We start from the raw sequence: 17,742 nt of genomic DNA, 5'->3' as shown, positions 1-17,742 counted from the left end.
ATGCCCTGATCTTGAGAAGGGGCGTGGGAAGAGGAAGAATCCAGTCATTTTAAAGCACCAGCCCCCTTAGCATTCAGTTCTTTATTCCCTGAATTAAATGATCTGCAGAGTTAACTCCTGTGTCACTTAAAAGACAGGTGCCTCAGTAACCTAGCATGACCAGTACGACAGTTTTAAGAAAGTGTATTATAATAAAAGGTGTTGTGTGTGTGGGGGGGTGGAAACTCAAAGGACTGTGGTGCTCTTCATTTTCTTTGGTTCTTTAGGGATGAACTCTTCGATGTGTGTTTTCCATAGTTCTGATTTGCATGTGTACCTATTTCCTACTTTGCTGTTTTCATGTAACATTATTTCACATTCTGGTGCCCACCTGCACAGTGTGCATAGTTTGCATCTTTAATGGCCGTATAACATTCCATTGTATCGAATAGCAGGATCGTTCTTAGGGCTGGGCTCATTTTTCTGAGCAGATATAAAAGGCCTGCTGTCTCTTAGCATCAGAGGTCTATTTTAGCTCCCGGAAGTGGCGACTGGCAGGAGCGTGGGATTGCGTGGGATTCTTGAGTCATCATAGAACGGCGCAGTTTGAGGCTTTGTTAACATCGTTCTGCCCGGCACCTGACAGCAGAGCCTCCCGGGCTCCCTGAACCTGAGCTGGGCACTTCAGGGGCACCGGAGTGGATGTACAAGCCCCCTGACTCCCACGACCCTCAGCTGTTACTATCTCCCTGCCAACAGCAGGACGTTCCTCCTGCTTTCTCTCTTGCCTGGGATAACAACTCCACCTGTGTTTTCCACGTAACTTGATATGGAAGAAAAGGCAAGGAGGAGTGGGAGGATGGATTATTATAGCTAAAGGAATAAGGCACAGGTCAGGGTGCCATGGCTGCAGTTCTTTTAGGCACACCTGTGAAAATAAAGTGGGATGGGGGGATGGTTTCAAGTCCTGGAACGCTGGGCGATAGAGCTCCTGTTCTCTACACCCCTTCCTGTCAGAAATCCAAGTTTGGCCCATCCAATAAAGGGTTTACAGGGGTGAGTGACAGAGCAGTGAGTCCAGGCATGAGCGCTATTCCACCCATAGCCAATGGTGTTTTATAGTTAAGGATGCTAATTGGCAAAATTCTCCTGAGTGGTGTTGTGTTCGGTGTATTTGGTTAGGTCTTGCCAGTTGCAACTGCCTTGAAAATGAGTGATTTTTAATAGGATACTGGGAGGGAAGAGTGATATTAGAAACACCACTGGGATGGCCCAGACACTCAAATCTCCATGGGATTTGTGACTAGGTTAGCTATTCCTGGTTTCCATCTCCACCCCTAAATTACCACAGTTCTTCCTTAACCCTTATGGTGTACTGAATCTCTGACCCATGTTCTGCAGATCATACTGGATACCAACCTTACTGATTGGGCAATACACGGTGGGTAGAAACAGCATATGAAGAGTAGTAACAAGATTTCAGGAGTAAAAACCATTCAGAGCAGAGGGACACCTCTACCTATACATATGGAATTCTCTAGTCCGAAAGCCCAGGCCTGTCTTTCAAGACAAAGTGGACAAGTATCCGGAGCCACATGGGGCTTGTTGAATGATGGGCCAGGGTTATATGTTCAAAGTGTCTCTGACAGGAGCTAGACTTTAAAAATCCTGGAGGAGGGAGGCCAAGACCTTGACAATGAGAGAAACTCCAAGGCAACCGCTTGCCTGAAAGAAAATTTACCCTCAAGGCTCAAGAAACTCTCACTGATCTTGGTCCCTGGGCTGCCACGCTAAGACAGATTTGTAAGACCTCTTTGGCAGGTTTAGGATTCTCAAACCTGGGAATCATTGCTTGGCAGTGGTTATAGTTACCCTAGATCCCTATACTATTTGTATTTTAGAATCTAAGACATCTCTCTTTGGGTTGTTCTTTGCAGAAAAGAGGATACTTCTCTCAGAAAGGGGGTATAGCTATCTAATGATCTAAGATCCTCCCCTAATCATAATAATAGTAGCTAACATTTCATGAGCTACTTATTTTGTGCCAGGCACTCTGGTAAGCATTTTGCTCTGGTTTGTCCCCTTTGATTCTCCCAACAAGCCCGTGAGGTACATACTCTTATTCCAGTCTTCACTGGGGAAAATTGCTTGGTCACCCAGCTTGATAAAGGGTTTGGAGTATGGTAACAGCCTGCAGCAACAAAACTATTCACTCAAAAATAAATAAGAATACACTGATGATGAAAAATCTGAAAGAGAAATTAAAGAAACACTCCCATTTACCATTGCAACAAAAAGAATAAAATACCTAGGAATAGACCTACCTAAGGAGAAAAAAGACCTGTATGCAGGAAACTATAAGACACTGATGAAAGAAATTAAAGATGATACAAACAGATGGAGGGATATATACCATGTTCTTGGATTGGAAGAATCAACATTGTGAAAATGACTATAGATTCAATGCAATTCCCATCAAACCACCTATGGCATTTTTCACAGAACTAGAACAAAAAGGTTCACAATTTGTATGGAAACACAAAAGACCCTGAATAGCCAAAGCAATCTTGAGAAAGAAAAACGGAGCCGGAGGAATCAGGCTCCTGGACTTAAAACTATACTACAAGCTACAGTAATCAAGACAGTATGGTACTGTCACAAAAACAGAAATATAGATCAATGGAACAGGATAGAAAGCCCAGAGATAAACCCATGCACCTATGGTCACCTTATCTTTGATAAAGGAGGCTAGAGTATACAGTGGAGAAAAGACAGCCTCTTCAATAAGTGGTGCTGGGGAAACTGGACAGCTACATGTAAAAGAATGAAATTAGAACACTCCCTAACACCATACACAAAAATAAACTCAAAATGGATTAAAGACCTAAATGTAAGGCCAGATACTATAAAACTCTCAGAGGAAAACATAGGAAGAACACTCTATGACATAAATCACTGGAAGATCCTTTTGACCCACCTCCTAGAGAAATGGAAATAAAATCAAAAATAAACAAATGGGACCTAATGAAACTTCAAAGCTTTTGCACAGCAAAGGAAACCATAAACAAGACCAAAAGACAACCCTCAGAATGAGAGAAAATATTTGCAAATGAAGCAGCTGACAGAGGATTAATCTCCAAAATTTACAAGCAGCTCATGCAGCTCAATATCAAAAAAACAAACAACCCAATCCAAAAATGGGCAGAAGACCTAAATAGACATTTCTCCAAAGAAAATATGCAGACTGCCAACAAACACATGAAAAAATGCTCAACATCACTAATCATTAGAGAAATGCAAATCAAAACTACAATCAGGTATCACCTCACACTGGTCCGAATGGCCATCATCAAAAAATCTAGAAACAATAAATGCTGGAGAGGGTGTGGAGAAAAGGGAACCCTCTTGCACTGTTAGTGGGAATGTAAATTGATACAGCCACAATGGAGAAGAGTATGGAGGTTCCTTAAGAAGCTACAAATAGAACTACCATATGACCCAGCAATCCCACTCCTGGGCATATACCCTGAGAAACCACAATTCAAAATGAGTCATGTACCACAGTGTTCATTGCAGCACTGTTTACAATAGTCAGGACATGGAAGCAACCTAAGTGTCCATCAACAGATGAATGAATAAAGAAGATGTGGCACATTGTACAGTGGGATATTACTCAGCCATGAAAAGAAATTAAATTGAGTTATTTGTAGTGAGGTGGATGGACCTAGAGTCTGTCATACAGAGTGAAGTACGTCAGGAAGAGAAAAACAAATACTGTATGCTAAAACATATATATGGAATCTAAGGGAAAAAAATGGTTCTGAAGAACCTAGGGGCAGGATAGGAATAAAGACACAGATGTAGAGAATGCACTTGACACAGGAAGGGGGAAGGGTAAGCTGGGACGAAGTGAGAGAATAGCGTTGACATACATACTCTACCAAATGTAAAGTAGATAGCTAATGAGAAGCAGCCGCTTTGTGACCACCTGGAGGGGTGGGATGGGGAGGGTGGGAGGGAGACAGAAGAGGGAGGGGATATGGGGATATATGTATACATATAGCTGATTCACTTTGTTATACAGCAGCAACTAAACATTGTAAAGCAATTATACTTCAGTAAAGATGTTAAATAAGAGTATGCTGGCTGTATTGGGGGATATTCTTTAAATTTTTATTAATCATTTTATTATTTATTCATTTTATTATTATTGATTGATTGATTGATTGCTGCGTTGGGTCTTCATTGCTGCCTGTGGGCTTTCTTGAGTTGTGGCGAGCGGGGGCTACTCTTCGTTGAGGTGCGTGGGCTTCTCATTGTGGTGGCTTCTCGTTACAGAGCATGGGCTCTAGGCGTGTGGGCTTCAGTAGTTGTAGCACGCAGGGTTCAGTAATTGTGGCTCGCGGGCTCTAGAGTGCAGGCTCAGTAGTTGTGGCACACAGGCTTAGTTGCTCCACAGCATGTGGGATCTTCCCAGACCAGGGCTGGAACTTGTGTCCCCTACATTGGCAGGTGGATTCTTAACCATTCTGCCACCAGGGAAGCCCTCTTTAAATAATTTTGGTTGATAGATTTTATGTAGGAAAATTTGGTTGACACCCAGGAACACATATATTGTACAAAGGGAAGTATGCCAATATACTGAAATTCAGTTTTGTCAGAGGTCGTTTCAACCTAAATTCTCCACCCTGCCCATATTCATAGATAGCATTCCCACACCCTTTTAGCCATACTTTTCCTTCTCTCTTGGCTGAGAAAGTATGCCTGCCTCATAGACATACATGCCATATAGAGAAATGTGGGTGGTCCAATTTTCTGAAGAACCTTGGTTTGTTGAATTATAGTCTCCTGCCTGATAAAACTGTTCTTCAGTAGAGATATTTGCTGCGTCCCTGGGTGAGAATGATTGTCAGCAGAATTCTCCAGTGATATTTATTGGGCAAATTGGAGGAAAGTAGGTGGGTCAAGAGTGGCCAGAGAAGCCCCAGAGAGGGTGTAGTACATTGGGACAGGGAAGATAGCACACTGGCTTGGCATGCAGGAGATCTGGATTTTAGGAGCATGTCTGTCAGTGATCACTCTACAGTCATGGGCAAGTCACTTAACCTTTCTGTACCAAATTCCTAATCTGTATAACAACTGGGGTTGGACTAGAGGTTCTGTAAGGTTCCTTCCAGCTCCATGACTAATAAGCTGAGCCTTAGTCAGAATCCTGTCAAAGACCCACAAAGTGCCTGGGGTGATCCTCTTGGACATGAGGCCATATGCAATGCATAAAACAAATGCTGCAGTCTTTGACAGTGTCAGGCCCTCCAGAAGGGGTTGTGAGACTGATCCTTTATGTGCCAGGTTTCTATCTCTCAGAAACAATTATAGGCTAGTTGGTTTATACTGCTTGGTGAGACCACATAGGGTAGGAGTTAAGAGCCTGAGTTATGGAGTTGGAGCTTAGTTTGAAAACCAGTTCTGCCATTTCCTAATGGGTGCCCTGGGGTAAATGATTTGACCTCTCTGAACATTAATTTCTGCCTCTGCAAGATGATGATAATAGAACCGACCTCATAGGCTTGTGACGATGCAAGGCAGTAATGTATGTAAACCACTTAGCCCAGCGTCTGGCAGAATGGAAGTGCTCACTCACCCGTGTCTGCCACTACCATGGGTGTGCTTATTGCTGTTAACGTAGTTCTGACATGGGCGTGGTGAGGCTTCAGCATCTTTCCTGGGTATAGCTTTCTCTTTCTGGGTAGAGTTTGAGCAAAGCATAAGCAGATCTTTCTGGCCTAAAGTAGCTCTAGAGTCAGATCTGGATTTGGTTCCCTGCTCTGCATCTTACAGGCTGTGGGACCTTGGATAAGTTATTTAACTTCCCTACCCCTTAGTTTCTTCATCTGTAAAATGCAGGCAGGTATACTGCCTATCCCCAAGGTTTTTGTGAATAAGATAATGAACGTGAAGAGCTTAGTGCTGCGTCTGACATCCAGAAGGCACTCAGTAAATGGGGGCTGTGGTATTGATGGTGAAAGTAACAGCTGAACTAATAGTGAAGAATGATTACCACCACTACTACTGCCTTCCTTGGGATGGAGAGTTGAATGTGTTTAAGCTCGTACGGTTTTTGCATACCTAACCTAAGTGTTAGGAGAGACGGCAATTGCTATTCCTGAAGGGACAGCAAAAGAATTGTTGCCAGGCTTCTCAGACAGTGGTAGGGAATTTAAAACTGAGTTGTTTTCGGAGGCATGATTGAAAATGATTCAGCAGAGCATAATTCTCAGCAGAACAGTTCTGTTTATTTATGCCAGTCCCCTTCCACCCAAGAACATAGGGGGAAAATGTAATTCTAAACTGACCCTGTACTTCTAAGGCTCAACTGCAGTTGGTCACCCACAACACGTTGTTCACAAACTTCATCGGGAGCATCTGGGTACAAAGACGTCAAGGCTCTGATCTTCTTTGCCAACGTTGTCTTCACTCTCAAACGGATGCCCCCTAACTGTTCTTGAGCCTCTCGGTGGGGATAAGATTCATTTTATGGCTCGAATGTCGATGTACAGGCACAATGGGAGTTCTCAGGGATATTATGTTAGAGTAGGTGGAGTTGTAGGGGGACTGTAGAGGTAGTAACAAACAGAAATTGAAAAACTGAATAATCCTAATGGTTCTGTAGATGAACCCATTTACTAAAGGAGGGATATGAGATGTTTCTTTTGACTTCCCTTCATTTTCCTCTTTAGCACTCTGTTAAAAGTCTGAAAAAAGAAAGAAAATAGGTAGTCACTGCAAGCAAAGCTAAGCAACAGGCTTCCTGTCCATCCAGGTGAGGAGGGTGTTAGCTACTTTCCAAGGTCCCCAGTGTCTTCTCTCTTTTTTGCCCTTGGTTCTGAGGTTATAGAAATGAAAAATGGATTTCAATTTTGGACAGAGATTTAAGGGTAGATTCTGACATCTAGAAAGACACTTCCTCCACTCTTCTGCCAGATTCCATCCACTCACCTCTCATCCTCCTTCCCAGAGCAGTACCTCTCTCCTCCTCAATGTTCCTATCTAGGGCCCTCTGTGTAGGTGTAACAACCCAAGGCTCTGGGGTAGCCTGAAAGGCCAGATCCTTTGGAGAGCAGAAGTGACATTATAATATTGACAGTTTATTGTCATGGAGACTGGGGCCAAGGAACACTGAGATGGAGAAGACATTAACAACAATGGGCCTTTAAGTCCTCACAGATTTTTTTAGTGCCTTTAGTATATTGGGAGAAATCATATATGATTATTAAAAAAATTTCCAGTAATACAATACATTTTGGCTCTTCTCAAAATCACCTAGAATCGTACCCCTAGAGAAAACCACTGCTTGTGTTCGGTGATTCCCCTCCAGATATTCTATGCATGTGTACACATCATGCTGTATATGCTGTGCTCTCAATTGCCATTTTCTCTAACAAAACTTCGAGTTGTGGAAAACTTTCCATGTCAGCAAATATAAGTCAACATTAGCCCTTTTAAGGTCTGCATAGTATTCCATTGTGTGGGTGCACCATAATTGATTTAGCCATTCACTATTGTTAGGCATTTAGCTTGTTTCCAACTTTTAGCTGTTATACACAATGCTATGATTGAACAACCATGAGCATCCTTTTTGTGTACTTGTGTAATTATCTTTGGCTTCAGTTCAAGACATGAGATGATTGGCTCATAGGGTTTCCACAGTTTTAAAGTTCTCGATATATATCTATTGAGAGAGAGAGGAAGAGTAGGAGGGAGACATACAACCAAACTACTCTCCCTAAAGGTTGTACCAATTTGTACTTCCACCACTGGAAATCATAACCTTTAAGATAACCTTATAGCCATCCAAACAAAGATCTTGGGGCATCATACTGGATGGCCAGATGGTGATCCCCAAGCACTTCATCTACATATCTTTCTTCTGACCACCAACCATAGTATGAGAAAAGAGTTTTGGACTCAAAATAGGAATACTGTTTTATAAATTGTGAGGAAAGGCCTTTATATCTTTTCTTCTCTGACTAACCACTGATCCAGGATTACCTTCAAAAAGATTTCTCAGCATATGGAGCTGGGGGCTCTGATTGTAGCCAGGCTCAGTGGTGTTACAAGCTCCATTTCCCCCATAACATTCATCCTCCTCCTTGGGTTCGTCTAAAGCAAATGTTACTGATGTGTTCTTTTTAGGTCTTATTATACCTTCTTTCTGTATAGCAGGAAGATGAAGGAAAAAAAAGTCAGTTGGTGCCCGAGAGCTCAGGGATTGGTCCCTGGGGCAATAACATTTAGTGAGCCACTTACCTGTAGGATTGGCTTTAGAGGCCTAGGTTCCATTGAGTGTTGTCCTAGGTGCTGTCTTTTTTCTTCGGACTTTCCCATCGTGGTAGTGAAGCTGGGGAAGATAGAAAGGACAAAGCCATAGTGAAAACAGATGCAAGCTCCTTAATCAAATCCAGCTATCCCCCCATCCCTGCCATATGTCTTTGGAACAATTAAAGGGACAACAGAACAAGAGGACATTTAGTCCTTTTATTCCTCAAAACCTTGATCACCCCGTTTTCTTTATTTTTCTTCTTCTTTTCCATATTCCTGTTCCCTCCCATCTTTCCTTATCATTGGGATGATCAGAGAACAGGAAGCGGAGAATGTGGGGTACCTCCAGGGTATTTAGCCATAGAATATTGCCAATAAGCTCCTTAAGGGGCTCGTGCTCCTTTTCTCCTCTCTGTGACAAACCAGGGAATTGAAACCGTGTTTTGGAGACAATGTAATACTAATGACTTAACTTATCCCACTGACGTGACCACTCAAATTGTGCCGAGGGGAGGGTGTACCTAACAATGTTGGTATGTTTGTGGTCACTGCCCTCGCCCCATTTGGGCCAACTGATCTTGAGAGACTTGCTCAGCACCGCACAGAATCCATGCCCCTCCCAGAACTCACTGCTTATGTTGAAGACTGACTTTTGCATCTATTCTTTTTTTTTTTTTTTTTTTTTTGTGGTACGCGGGCCTCTCACTGTTGTGGCCTCTCCCGTTGCAGAGCACAGGCTCAGCGGCCATGGCTCACGGGCCTAGCCGCTCCGAGGCACGTGAGATCTTCCCAGACCGGGACACGAACCCGTGTCCCCTGCATCAGCAGGCGGACTCTCAACCACTGTGCCACCAGGGAAGCCCTTTTTCATCTATTTTTATCAGTACACCTAATAGAGACAGCTCGGTACCTGTCTGATGAGCATATTTCCCCAAAGCCTCTGGTGCTCTTGGGGGCTGGGATGCTCGATGGGAGTGGCTGTTGGTGAGCACACAGCTCTTCATATTTATCCCCAATGGCTGATAACAGCCAGCGCAGGCCTCCAATTATAGGCTCATGGTTCCTTCTTTGGCGGTTTTTGATGGCTGAACAGGGCTCCTGTGACAAAAAGAGAAGGCTCCAGCCCAGCAACCTGGGACCCCTGGGGCTCACAGTCCCAGTCACCCTCAGCCAAAGAGCACAGGTGCACATAAGCTCTGCTGTGTCTAGAGAGGCTCTTAAGACTTCTTAGGAGATTCTCAGCATTCACTCCTGAGAAGGTATATGAAAGGTACAAAAGCTAAGATCCTTTAATCAAGTGTAATGTCTTGGATGTGTGATCTTGGACAAGTCACTCAGAGTCTCTGAGCCTTAACTTTCTTAACCATAAAATGAAGCTATTGAAACTTCCAACTTTAAAGAGCTATTTTGCAGGCCTAATGAGAAAACAGATGTGAAAGTGTTGTAAGAGTGTGATATTTATTATCACTGTTGAGTCAGAAATCATCACTGTAGTTGTTGCCTGGCAAAGAGAGGCTTTGCCTAAGACCCGGCATAGGAGGCTGATTATGGGCCAAGGGAGGCATCGGCCTTGCTTGAGAGGACAAGGGAGGGGAGGGCTGGACACTTACCACTCGGCACAGGGACTGGTTCTTGTTTGTTAGCCTTTCCAGCAGCAGATATTCAGTAATATCACGAAGTAGCAAGGCGTCCTTCTTGTCTTGCTTGTTGGCCAGGCTAAAGCCGGGCATTGGAGAGAGGGAGGGAAGAAGAGAGGAAGAGTAAAACTGAGATAGAGGCCAAGGGAAAGAAAAGAAGGGAAAGAGGGGGACAACCAATTCTGGTACAGCTGCTACATATCCAGGGACTAGCTTTTAAGCCATACCCAGTGCGGTGAGCCCGACATTTTTCTAGCCAACTCTCAGTGGAGGAAAGAATAGCACAAGTAATTTGAATCCGAGATAATCCCCAGGCCTCATTTCTCACTTCCTCTACACTGCACCATCAAACTTTAATTAGAATTGCTAACTGGGATACGAACGAATTTGGCGCTTCTACATCCTCCCCCAAACTCTGTCCATGCTTGGGTTGGTGGTCCTAACGGGGAACAAAAAAGGCTAAAAGGGAGTGGGGGAGGGGTGAGGATTGACTGGCCACCTGAATCATCACCCTGGGGTAAGAGTTAGTTACATAACTCTCGGGCAGTTTACCAGGGGAGGAGGCCATTGGCACTGGATATACAAAATAGGGGTTTTCTGCCATCATCTCAGGGTCAAAGACCGAAGCCAGAAAAAAGAAGCAAATTTAGGAAGGCAGTCTTCAGGAAGAGTCGAGGGATGTTTTGGGGCGGGGGGTGCAGTGGAAGATCCAGATATTACTCTCCATTTCCCTCTGATGCTTGCCTTCAAAATTACCTTTGCACAGTTAGGTAACAGGTTCCCCCATGGCAGTGCCTGGTAGAAAGTGGCTCTTGAAAACAGCCCCCAGAGGACTGGGCCACTCCCCCTCAGCCAAAGAGGAGAGGAAGTCTAACTGGATGTGACACAGGGACCACTTAACCCTTCCTCTGTCTACTTCGTCTAAAGGCACAAAATGGGAAGGGGAAATTGGACACAAAGGCAGACTCTTACAGTAGGATGGGTTTCCCGGCCACTCTTTCATCAGACAGCAGGTGTGGTAAGATGACCTTCACTTCCTGCATGCGGCTTAAGTCACTGGAATCCAGGACAAAAACAAGTCCATGTGCCTGCGCGTAGTAGCTTGGCCAGATTTCTCGGCCATTCCTGTCTCCATTCAGGTCGTAGACGGAAACTTCATAATCATCCAGCAGGAGTGTGGTCAGTTCAGGTTTCATACAACCGCCCATCCTACTGGGGAGTACTATACATAGGGGAAGAGAGGAGAAGCAACAACAAAACGGGGCTATAGTTAGATGAATTTGTTAAACGATGATCTGAACTTTGACTAGAGCCGGCCCTGAGGAATCCTACGAATGTATCCTGCCATCTGGCTCATGCTCGCCAATCCATCCTCCTAAACCGCACTTTGCTCATGCTACCCTCTCCTGGCTCAGTAACCTTCCGTGAGTACCCACTGCTCCGAAGGTAGAATACAGACTCCTTTGCCTCCTAACCTGCCAGATCCATCTCTTCCCTGACTGGTGTCCAGGGTCCCTGGTACCCAGTCTCTTCCTCCCTATGCTTCTTGACTCATGTGCCTCTCTACCCCCCACTCCACATGATTGTCATGCTCTTTCTTGCCCTGGGCCTTCACAAGATGCTATTCCTTCTGGTTAGAACACTCTTCCACTACTCTCTGCTTGGTTAACACCTATTTTGTTTTTTAAATATCAATTTAGATCTTGTTCCTTCTAGAAAGTTTTCTCTAACTCACACCACCATCCCCCACTTTCTTCTGGGCTTACCACCATCACAGCACATATTACAGTGTTATAAATTCTATGATTTATTTATCTGGGTTATAAACTGCAACAGGATAGGAACCCCTTCAGTTTTACTTACTGTTATATACATAATGCCAAGCACAGAGGTTGGCACACAGGTGCTCAATAAATATTTGTTGAATGAATTTGATGAGTGAATGAATGAATGAACAGGATGCTCTTCTCTCGCATCCTTTCTTCAAGGCCCAGCTCAAGTACCACTTACTTTAGGAAGCTTCTCTGACCAGTCCAGCTCTCACTTCTCTCTCTTTTTGAACACGTGACCTGTTAAACTGGTCCTTCACCTCATTCTGTGCATGTCCTGTCTCCCCAGCTAAAATCTAAGCTCTTTGAGGGAGGGGCTCTGCATTCCCTTATGCACAGTAGGTGTTCAGTAAATGTTTATGGTGCCTGTTACTGTGGATGAGCATATGAAGTCCTCTTCCTCCTATCTCCTCCGAGAAACCATGCCAAACTCAGATACCTTTGCCCTTTCAAGGCTATGGCCAGACCATACAATCCCACAGGGTATTCCACCCCTCACTCAGCCCCCAGAGAAATGTGGTTCAGCATGACAGTCCATAGACACATTCCAGTCTGTTGAACTGACCGTTCTGGCCCAGCTCTCTGCCCATATTAGTAGCAAAACGATTTTATAGATTCTCTACACTCATACCTGGGAGTTCTAAGACCAGAATCAGTAGCTTCTTATTTATAGTTTCAAATCTACCTGGAACATTTTCCATAGGATTGCCAGAATAAGTCGTTTAGCTGAGAAGTTAATAGGATGCTTTCAGATCTTTGGAAATGTATGATTATACACACATTTACATGTATACATGTCTATATGTGTGTATATGTACATATTATTACATTTTAATGTCATCTCATAATGTCCTCTTCTGTTTTTATGTTAGTCAATGATTTATTTTTAATTATAGCTTTCACAGAACATATAATTTTCAGTCACAGCTTTGATGTGTTATTTGTTATGTCTGTATTAGACTACTTAAAAATAATAAGTGAAGAGGTTAAAACTCTAAAGGTAATTTTAAAATCTTGTTTTCTGTATCAGTGCAAGCTTTATCTTTCTCCATTTTTTTTCTTTTTACTTGAAACCTTACCATTTCTTCAATAGTTCAATGTACTGTTGGCAAACTCTAGATGCCACCAGAAGTTGTCCCCTGAAAATTTACATTTCTCTTATTTCCTCTATTAATTTATAAACACTCTGAGGACAGGTACTGAGATGAATCCATTTCTATATCCCTAGCAGAGTGTTGCATAAAGCATAGTTTGGGGACTGTCTGCTTTAGAGTTACATGTGGGTGATTGTTAAGTCCTACCCTGTACCAAATGAATCAGAATCTCTAGGCTTGGGACCCAAGCATCTGTATGTTTAGCAAACTCCTACATTTAACAAAATCCCCAGGTGATTCTTCTGCACCTTACATTTTGAGACCCACTGCCTTAAAGAGCAGTAAAATTCATGCCTGTTGTGTCTCAGTATCATCTGGTGCGCTTGTTAAGATTTTGATTGCCTGGGCCTTCTCCAGGCCAAAATATCTGAACCTTCAGGTCCCAGATCAGTTGGTGTGAAAGCTCTTCAGGTGATTCTGATTTTTGGCTCTCAGTACTGACTATGCTTCAGGATCACCTGTGGAGCTTTTAAAACCTATGACATTAGGGCTCATTCTCTGAGAGTTTGATGCCATAGATCTGGGGCGGGGCTCAGGCAGCATTTTCTTTTAAAGCTCCCCAGATGATTGAAATGTATAGCCGGGTTTGAGAGAAACTGCTTTAAACGCCCTCATTTAGGGCACCTGCTTGTGCTCATGCTTCGGTTTCTTGCCCCATATGACCGTGCCAGACAAAATAGTTATAGTGAATGATAATGGCTTATGTCCCCAAATATTTTATAGCTGGTGTCTTCAGAGATTCACACAAGTTACTACTTGTAGATTGGAACTTCCTCCCTAGGCTATTATCTGTTTTTGGCAATCATAAACATTTGCAGGAGCTGGTGGGGGGGGCAAGCTATTGCATTTTGGGTACAGAGGAACCTACTAGATTGACTCTGGCAGTCCTGCATGGACAGAGGTGGCCTGAGATGTTCTTTAGAATGTGACATCAGTGGCACTTTGCTTCTTAGCCATTAAAAACTTCTCCGTGAATGAAGTCACAACCATAAACCTATTGGTTTATCAATCAGCCCCAAGTTATTCACCAAGCACAAGGCAAGTTATACAGTAACAAATTAAATAGACTCCAGGCTCTGTCCTCCAGGAATTAGAATAGAAAGCAGATGCTATTCTCATAGGCAAAATAGCATAGGGCTAATTACAGATGAGTGCTTCCCAAAGCTGATTGGCCAATTGAAAGGCCTGGGGAGTTCTTAAAACATAGATTCCCGGGCCCCACCCAGACTGGATGGGAATCTAAGGGTGGGGCTGAGTTGGGCTCTAAAAATTATCCCCACTTTTATCAGTAATTTTGTGATTTACCCTGGCTCCTTGATTTTCTTGGTGCTGCTTACCTTTTTACCATTTCTGCCAATCAGAGAATTGGGAGAGGCAGTCAAGTCTGCTGCCCATAAGGTGGGATACCAGGCTGAACCATTGGCTAAAATGTGCTTGGGGCTGCCACTCTGAGGGTGGGGGGAGGGGAAGAGAGGGAAAAGTTGGAATGAGGCAACATGTAGCCTGAGGAGAATGGTGGAATGAGGGAGAACATTCATTCCACAAGTGAATGAGTACCTACCTGAACGTACTAAAAGTACAGAGACTGAAGATACAGAGCTGAAAAAAATCCATTATTTTTCCTCAAGGGTGTGTGTGTGTGTGTGTGTGTGTGTGTGTGTGTGTGTAAGTGTTTACCTTAAAAGAGGAAACTCAAGGGTCATGAAGTAAGGCTAGGAAGGAATGATTGTTTCATTGGTTGCTGGGACCCATGGGAGACCTAAACCAGGATCTAATACTCTCAATTCCTTACGTCTCTGGAATGCCTTCACAAGAACAGTTTTGCCTGAGTTGTCCAGTCCAATGATAATGATGGTCACATTCCTAGAAATGGAAAATGAGCCAAAGCTTTAAAAGTACTGTTACTTCTTAGGCTAAAGAAAGAATTATACTCTTCCTTGGTGTTTGGGGCTCTGCCTGCAGTGGTCCCAATGCAGTAATAAAAGGCACATCCAGGTGGTAGAAGGTGGTGTGGGGACCCCTCCCCAAAGCCTCCAAGGATGCTTTTCTTCCCTGATTCACTTGCCTTGTAGAATTGGCCATCCTCCCCCAACCCTGCCCTTAATCTTGTAGACACTACTTAGTCACTTCCCCTAATAATATATATCATAAAGATTTGTTCTTTGAGGAACTGTGGGCAGGTACATTGGAGGAAATGGTGGAACAGGTCTAGAGAAATAATTACAGTATTACCTTCGTGTCTCTTCAGTTGCCTTTACACGAGGCCAGCAGGAGGTCAGTATCCGGAACATGATTCAGCTTAGTTCTTTAATATTAAGGGAAACAAGTAAACAAGAAATCAGCCCCATTATTAACTTTGAACCTAAATCAGCTTATGAGTACACAGGTACTGATAAACAGGAAGCCTGGGACTGTCAGAAGTCCATTACTTCATTCTATCCAACCTTGTCTATGTCATAGAGGGAGGGACTGGTTATCGTCAACTCTAGTGGCAAAATGGGGTGATTCCTTATTAAAGCAACCCACATAGGCATGATGGCATCAGGTGTGACCTATCCCTTCAGCCATAGTTCATTCCTGTTATGAATATCTTCATGCAACCTTGGGGGTGCGGGTGGGGTGGAGAGATGCCTTGGAGAAGAACCAGCTTAGAGTTCAATTGGAAGACCTGTTCTAATGAACAACAGTTCATTGGGCTTGGTTCTCTTACTGCCTGTGCTTCTAAAATGTGGGTGTTGGTGACCCACTATCATAGATTTCATACAATTCCTAGTGCTATAAGGGATTTTAGAGATCATCTACTCTAATTGATTTCAAACATCAGTCCAGGTACCCTACTCTCAAAGATTCTCAGGGAGCAGCATAAGCTCCCCAGGTGATATCAAAGTACAGCCGTATTTGGAAGTGATTGCCTAAGTAGAAAGGGTAATTTACACAGTCACTTTACAGTTAATCCACGTTGTAGCATGTATTAGTATTTCATTACTTTTTATGGCTGAATAATATTCCATTGTATGGATATGCCACCTTTTGTTTATCCATTCATCAGTTGATGGACATTTGGATTGTATTTACTTTTTGACTCTTATGAATAATCCTGCTATATACATGTGTGTACAAGTTTTGTGAGGACATATGTTTTCAGTTCTCTTGGGTATATACCTAGGAGTGTAATTGCTCGGTCATATGATAACTCTATGTTTAACCTTTTTAGGAAGTGTCAGATTGTTTCTACATTTTACATTCCTACCAGCAAGGCAGGATGGTTCGAATTTCTCCACATCCTCACCAACTCTCATTGTTGTATTTTTTTATAGCCATACTAGTGGATGTGAAGTGGTATCTAATTGTGGTTTTGCTTTATATTTTCCTAATGACTAATTACGTTGGGGCCCAGAGCTGGGGGAAGCTCTGGTTGGGTTAACAAAGGACTTGGGCTGATACTCAGATGGGCTTTTCTTAGCTATCTGATGAGCACAGTGTATGTGCCAGCTTATCAATGAATAACTTAGCAGGGTTCTGCAGAGTCACCCACTGTTTTAGAGAATAGCCATCCCCAAATAGGGACTCACATTTCATAGCATGTTTTAGAGCATAGTTCATTCCCTAGAAAATTATTTGGATTCCCATAAGGACCTCCTGGAGAATAGCTCTGGCTTATGCCAGATGAAAGGGAAACCTTATATGTGGCCTGTGATCAAAACCAGCCTTACTCCAGCTTTGCTCATGAAGCTGATAAGACCTGGAGCCTGAAACACCAGAGTCTGATTGTCTGGGTTCCATGATAGCCATCTCCCTTTGAGACAAGAAGTAGCAGCTTCATGTCTACTTCCTGATAATTAGCAGAGCTTCCTAACTTGATCTCAGGCAGTCTGTATTTGTTAGTACCACTAAAAAAGGTCAAACTGGCATCACACAAATTCTTCATTAAGAACATATCTTAAAGAAGGATCACGTACCACAACGTTCATTGCAGCTCTATTTAGCCAGGACATGTAAGCAATCTAAGTGTCCATCGACAGATGAATGGATAAAGAAGATGTGGCACATATATACAATGCAATATTAGCCATAAAAAGAAATGAAATTGAGTCATTTGTAGTGAGGTGGATGGACCTAGAGTCTGTCATACAGAGTCAAGTAAGTCAGAAAGAGGAAAACAAATACCATATGCTGACACAAATATATGGAATCTTAAAAAAAAAGTTTCTGAAGAACCTAGGGGCAGGACAGGAATAAAGATGCAGACATAGAGAATGGACTTGAGGACACGGGGAGGGGGAAGGGTAAGCTGGGACGAAGTGAGAGAGTGGCATGGACATATATACACTACCAAATGAAAAATAGATAGCTAGTGGAAAGCAGCCACATAGCACAGGGAGATCAGCTCGGTGCTTTGTGACACCTAGAGGGGTGGGATAGGGAGGGTGGGAGGGAGAGAGACGCAAGAGGGAGGAGATATGGGAACATATGTATATGTATAGCTGATTCAGTTTGTTATAAAGCAGAAACTAACACACCATTGTAAAGCAATTATACTCCAATAAAGATGTAAAAAAAAATAAAATTAAACCTACCATTTTCAGATTTCTTATCTACAGAATGGAGATAATGATACATTTTGCTTACCTTGGGGTGGTTAATTATGTATCTGATTAGAAGTTGGTTCTTTTTGGGTGAAAGAAATAGGATGGGTAGAGTAATAGGAAGGTGTATTGAGCTTTCTAGCCTTCTTGCCAGAGTAACACAGCTTAGTTGCCCTCTTATGAAGAGTAAGTCCATGTCCTAACAGTGGCTGTCAAGGTTCTGGCATATCCATGGCAA

The 17,742-nt window shown here is 43.2% G+C and overlaps 3 protein-coding genes across 3 annotated transcripts in view; 2 read left to right on the top strand and 1 right to left on the bottom strand.

Moving 5' to 3' along the window:
• Nucleotides 1-17,742, top strand: part of XKRX (XK related X-linked) — a 67,912-nt gene that overhangs the window by 10,907 nt on the left and 39,263 nt on the right. The gene's annotated exons all lie outside the window — the stretch shown is intronic.
• TRMT2B (tRNA methyltransferase 2 homolog B) overlaps nucleotides 1-17,742 on the top strand; it is an 86,341-nt gene that overhangs the window by 45,568 nt on the left and 23,031 nt on the right.
• ARL13A (ADP ribosylation factor like GTPase 13A) lies at nucleotides 6,472-15,209 on the bottom strand. Its single transcript, XM_032620255.1, has 8 exons — nucleotides 15,151-15,209; nucleotides 14,711-14,781; nucleotides 10,908-11,157; nucleotides 9,909-10,014; nucleotides 9,209-9,396; nucleotides 8,287-8,377; nucleotides 8,012-8,191; nucleotides 6,472-6,591 (listed from the first exon to the last, which is right to left on the bottom strand). The coding sequence occupies exons 1-8, from the start codon at nucleotides 15,207-15,209 to the stop codon at nucleotides 6,472-6,474; spliced, it is 1,065 nt and encodes a 354-aa protein (XP_032476146.1).

This window comes from Phocoena sinus, chromosome X, assembly GCF_008692025.1.
Source record: "Phocoena sinus isolate mPhoSin1 chromosome X, mPhoSin1.pri, whole genome shotgun sequence".
NCBI classification, from domain to species: Eukaryota; Metazoa; Chordata; class Mammalia; order Artiodactyla; family Phocoenidae; genus Phocoena; species Phocoena sinus.
Note: the sequence above shows the minus strand (reverse complement) of the source record. Positions and strands in the feature narration are given on the sequence as shown.

Coding starts and splice junctions, on each gene's coding strand:
- ARL13A (XM_032620255.1), bottom strand. CDS start 15,209: ATGTTCCGGATACTGACCTCCTGCTGGCCTCGTGTAAAGGCAACTGAA. Junction 14,782..15,150: donor GCAACTGAAGAGACACGAAG/GTAATACTGTAA, acceptor TTCCATTTCTAG/GAATGTGACCATCATTATCA. Junction 6,592..8,011: donor AAGGTAATCCTGGATCAGTG/GTTAGTCAGAGA, acceptor CTACCTCTACAG/TCCCCCTACAACTCCACCTA.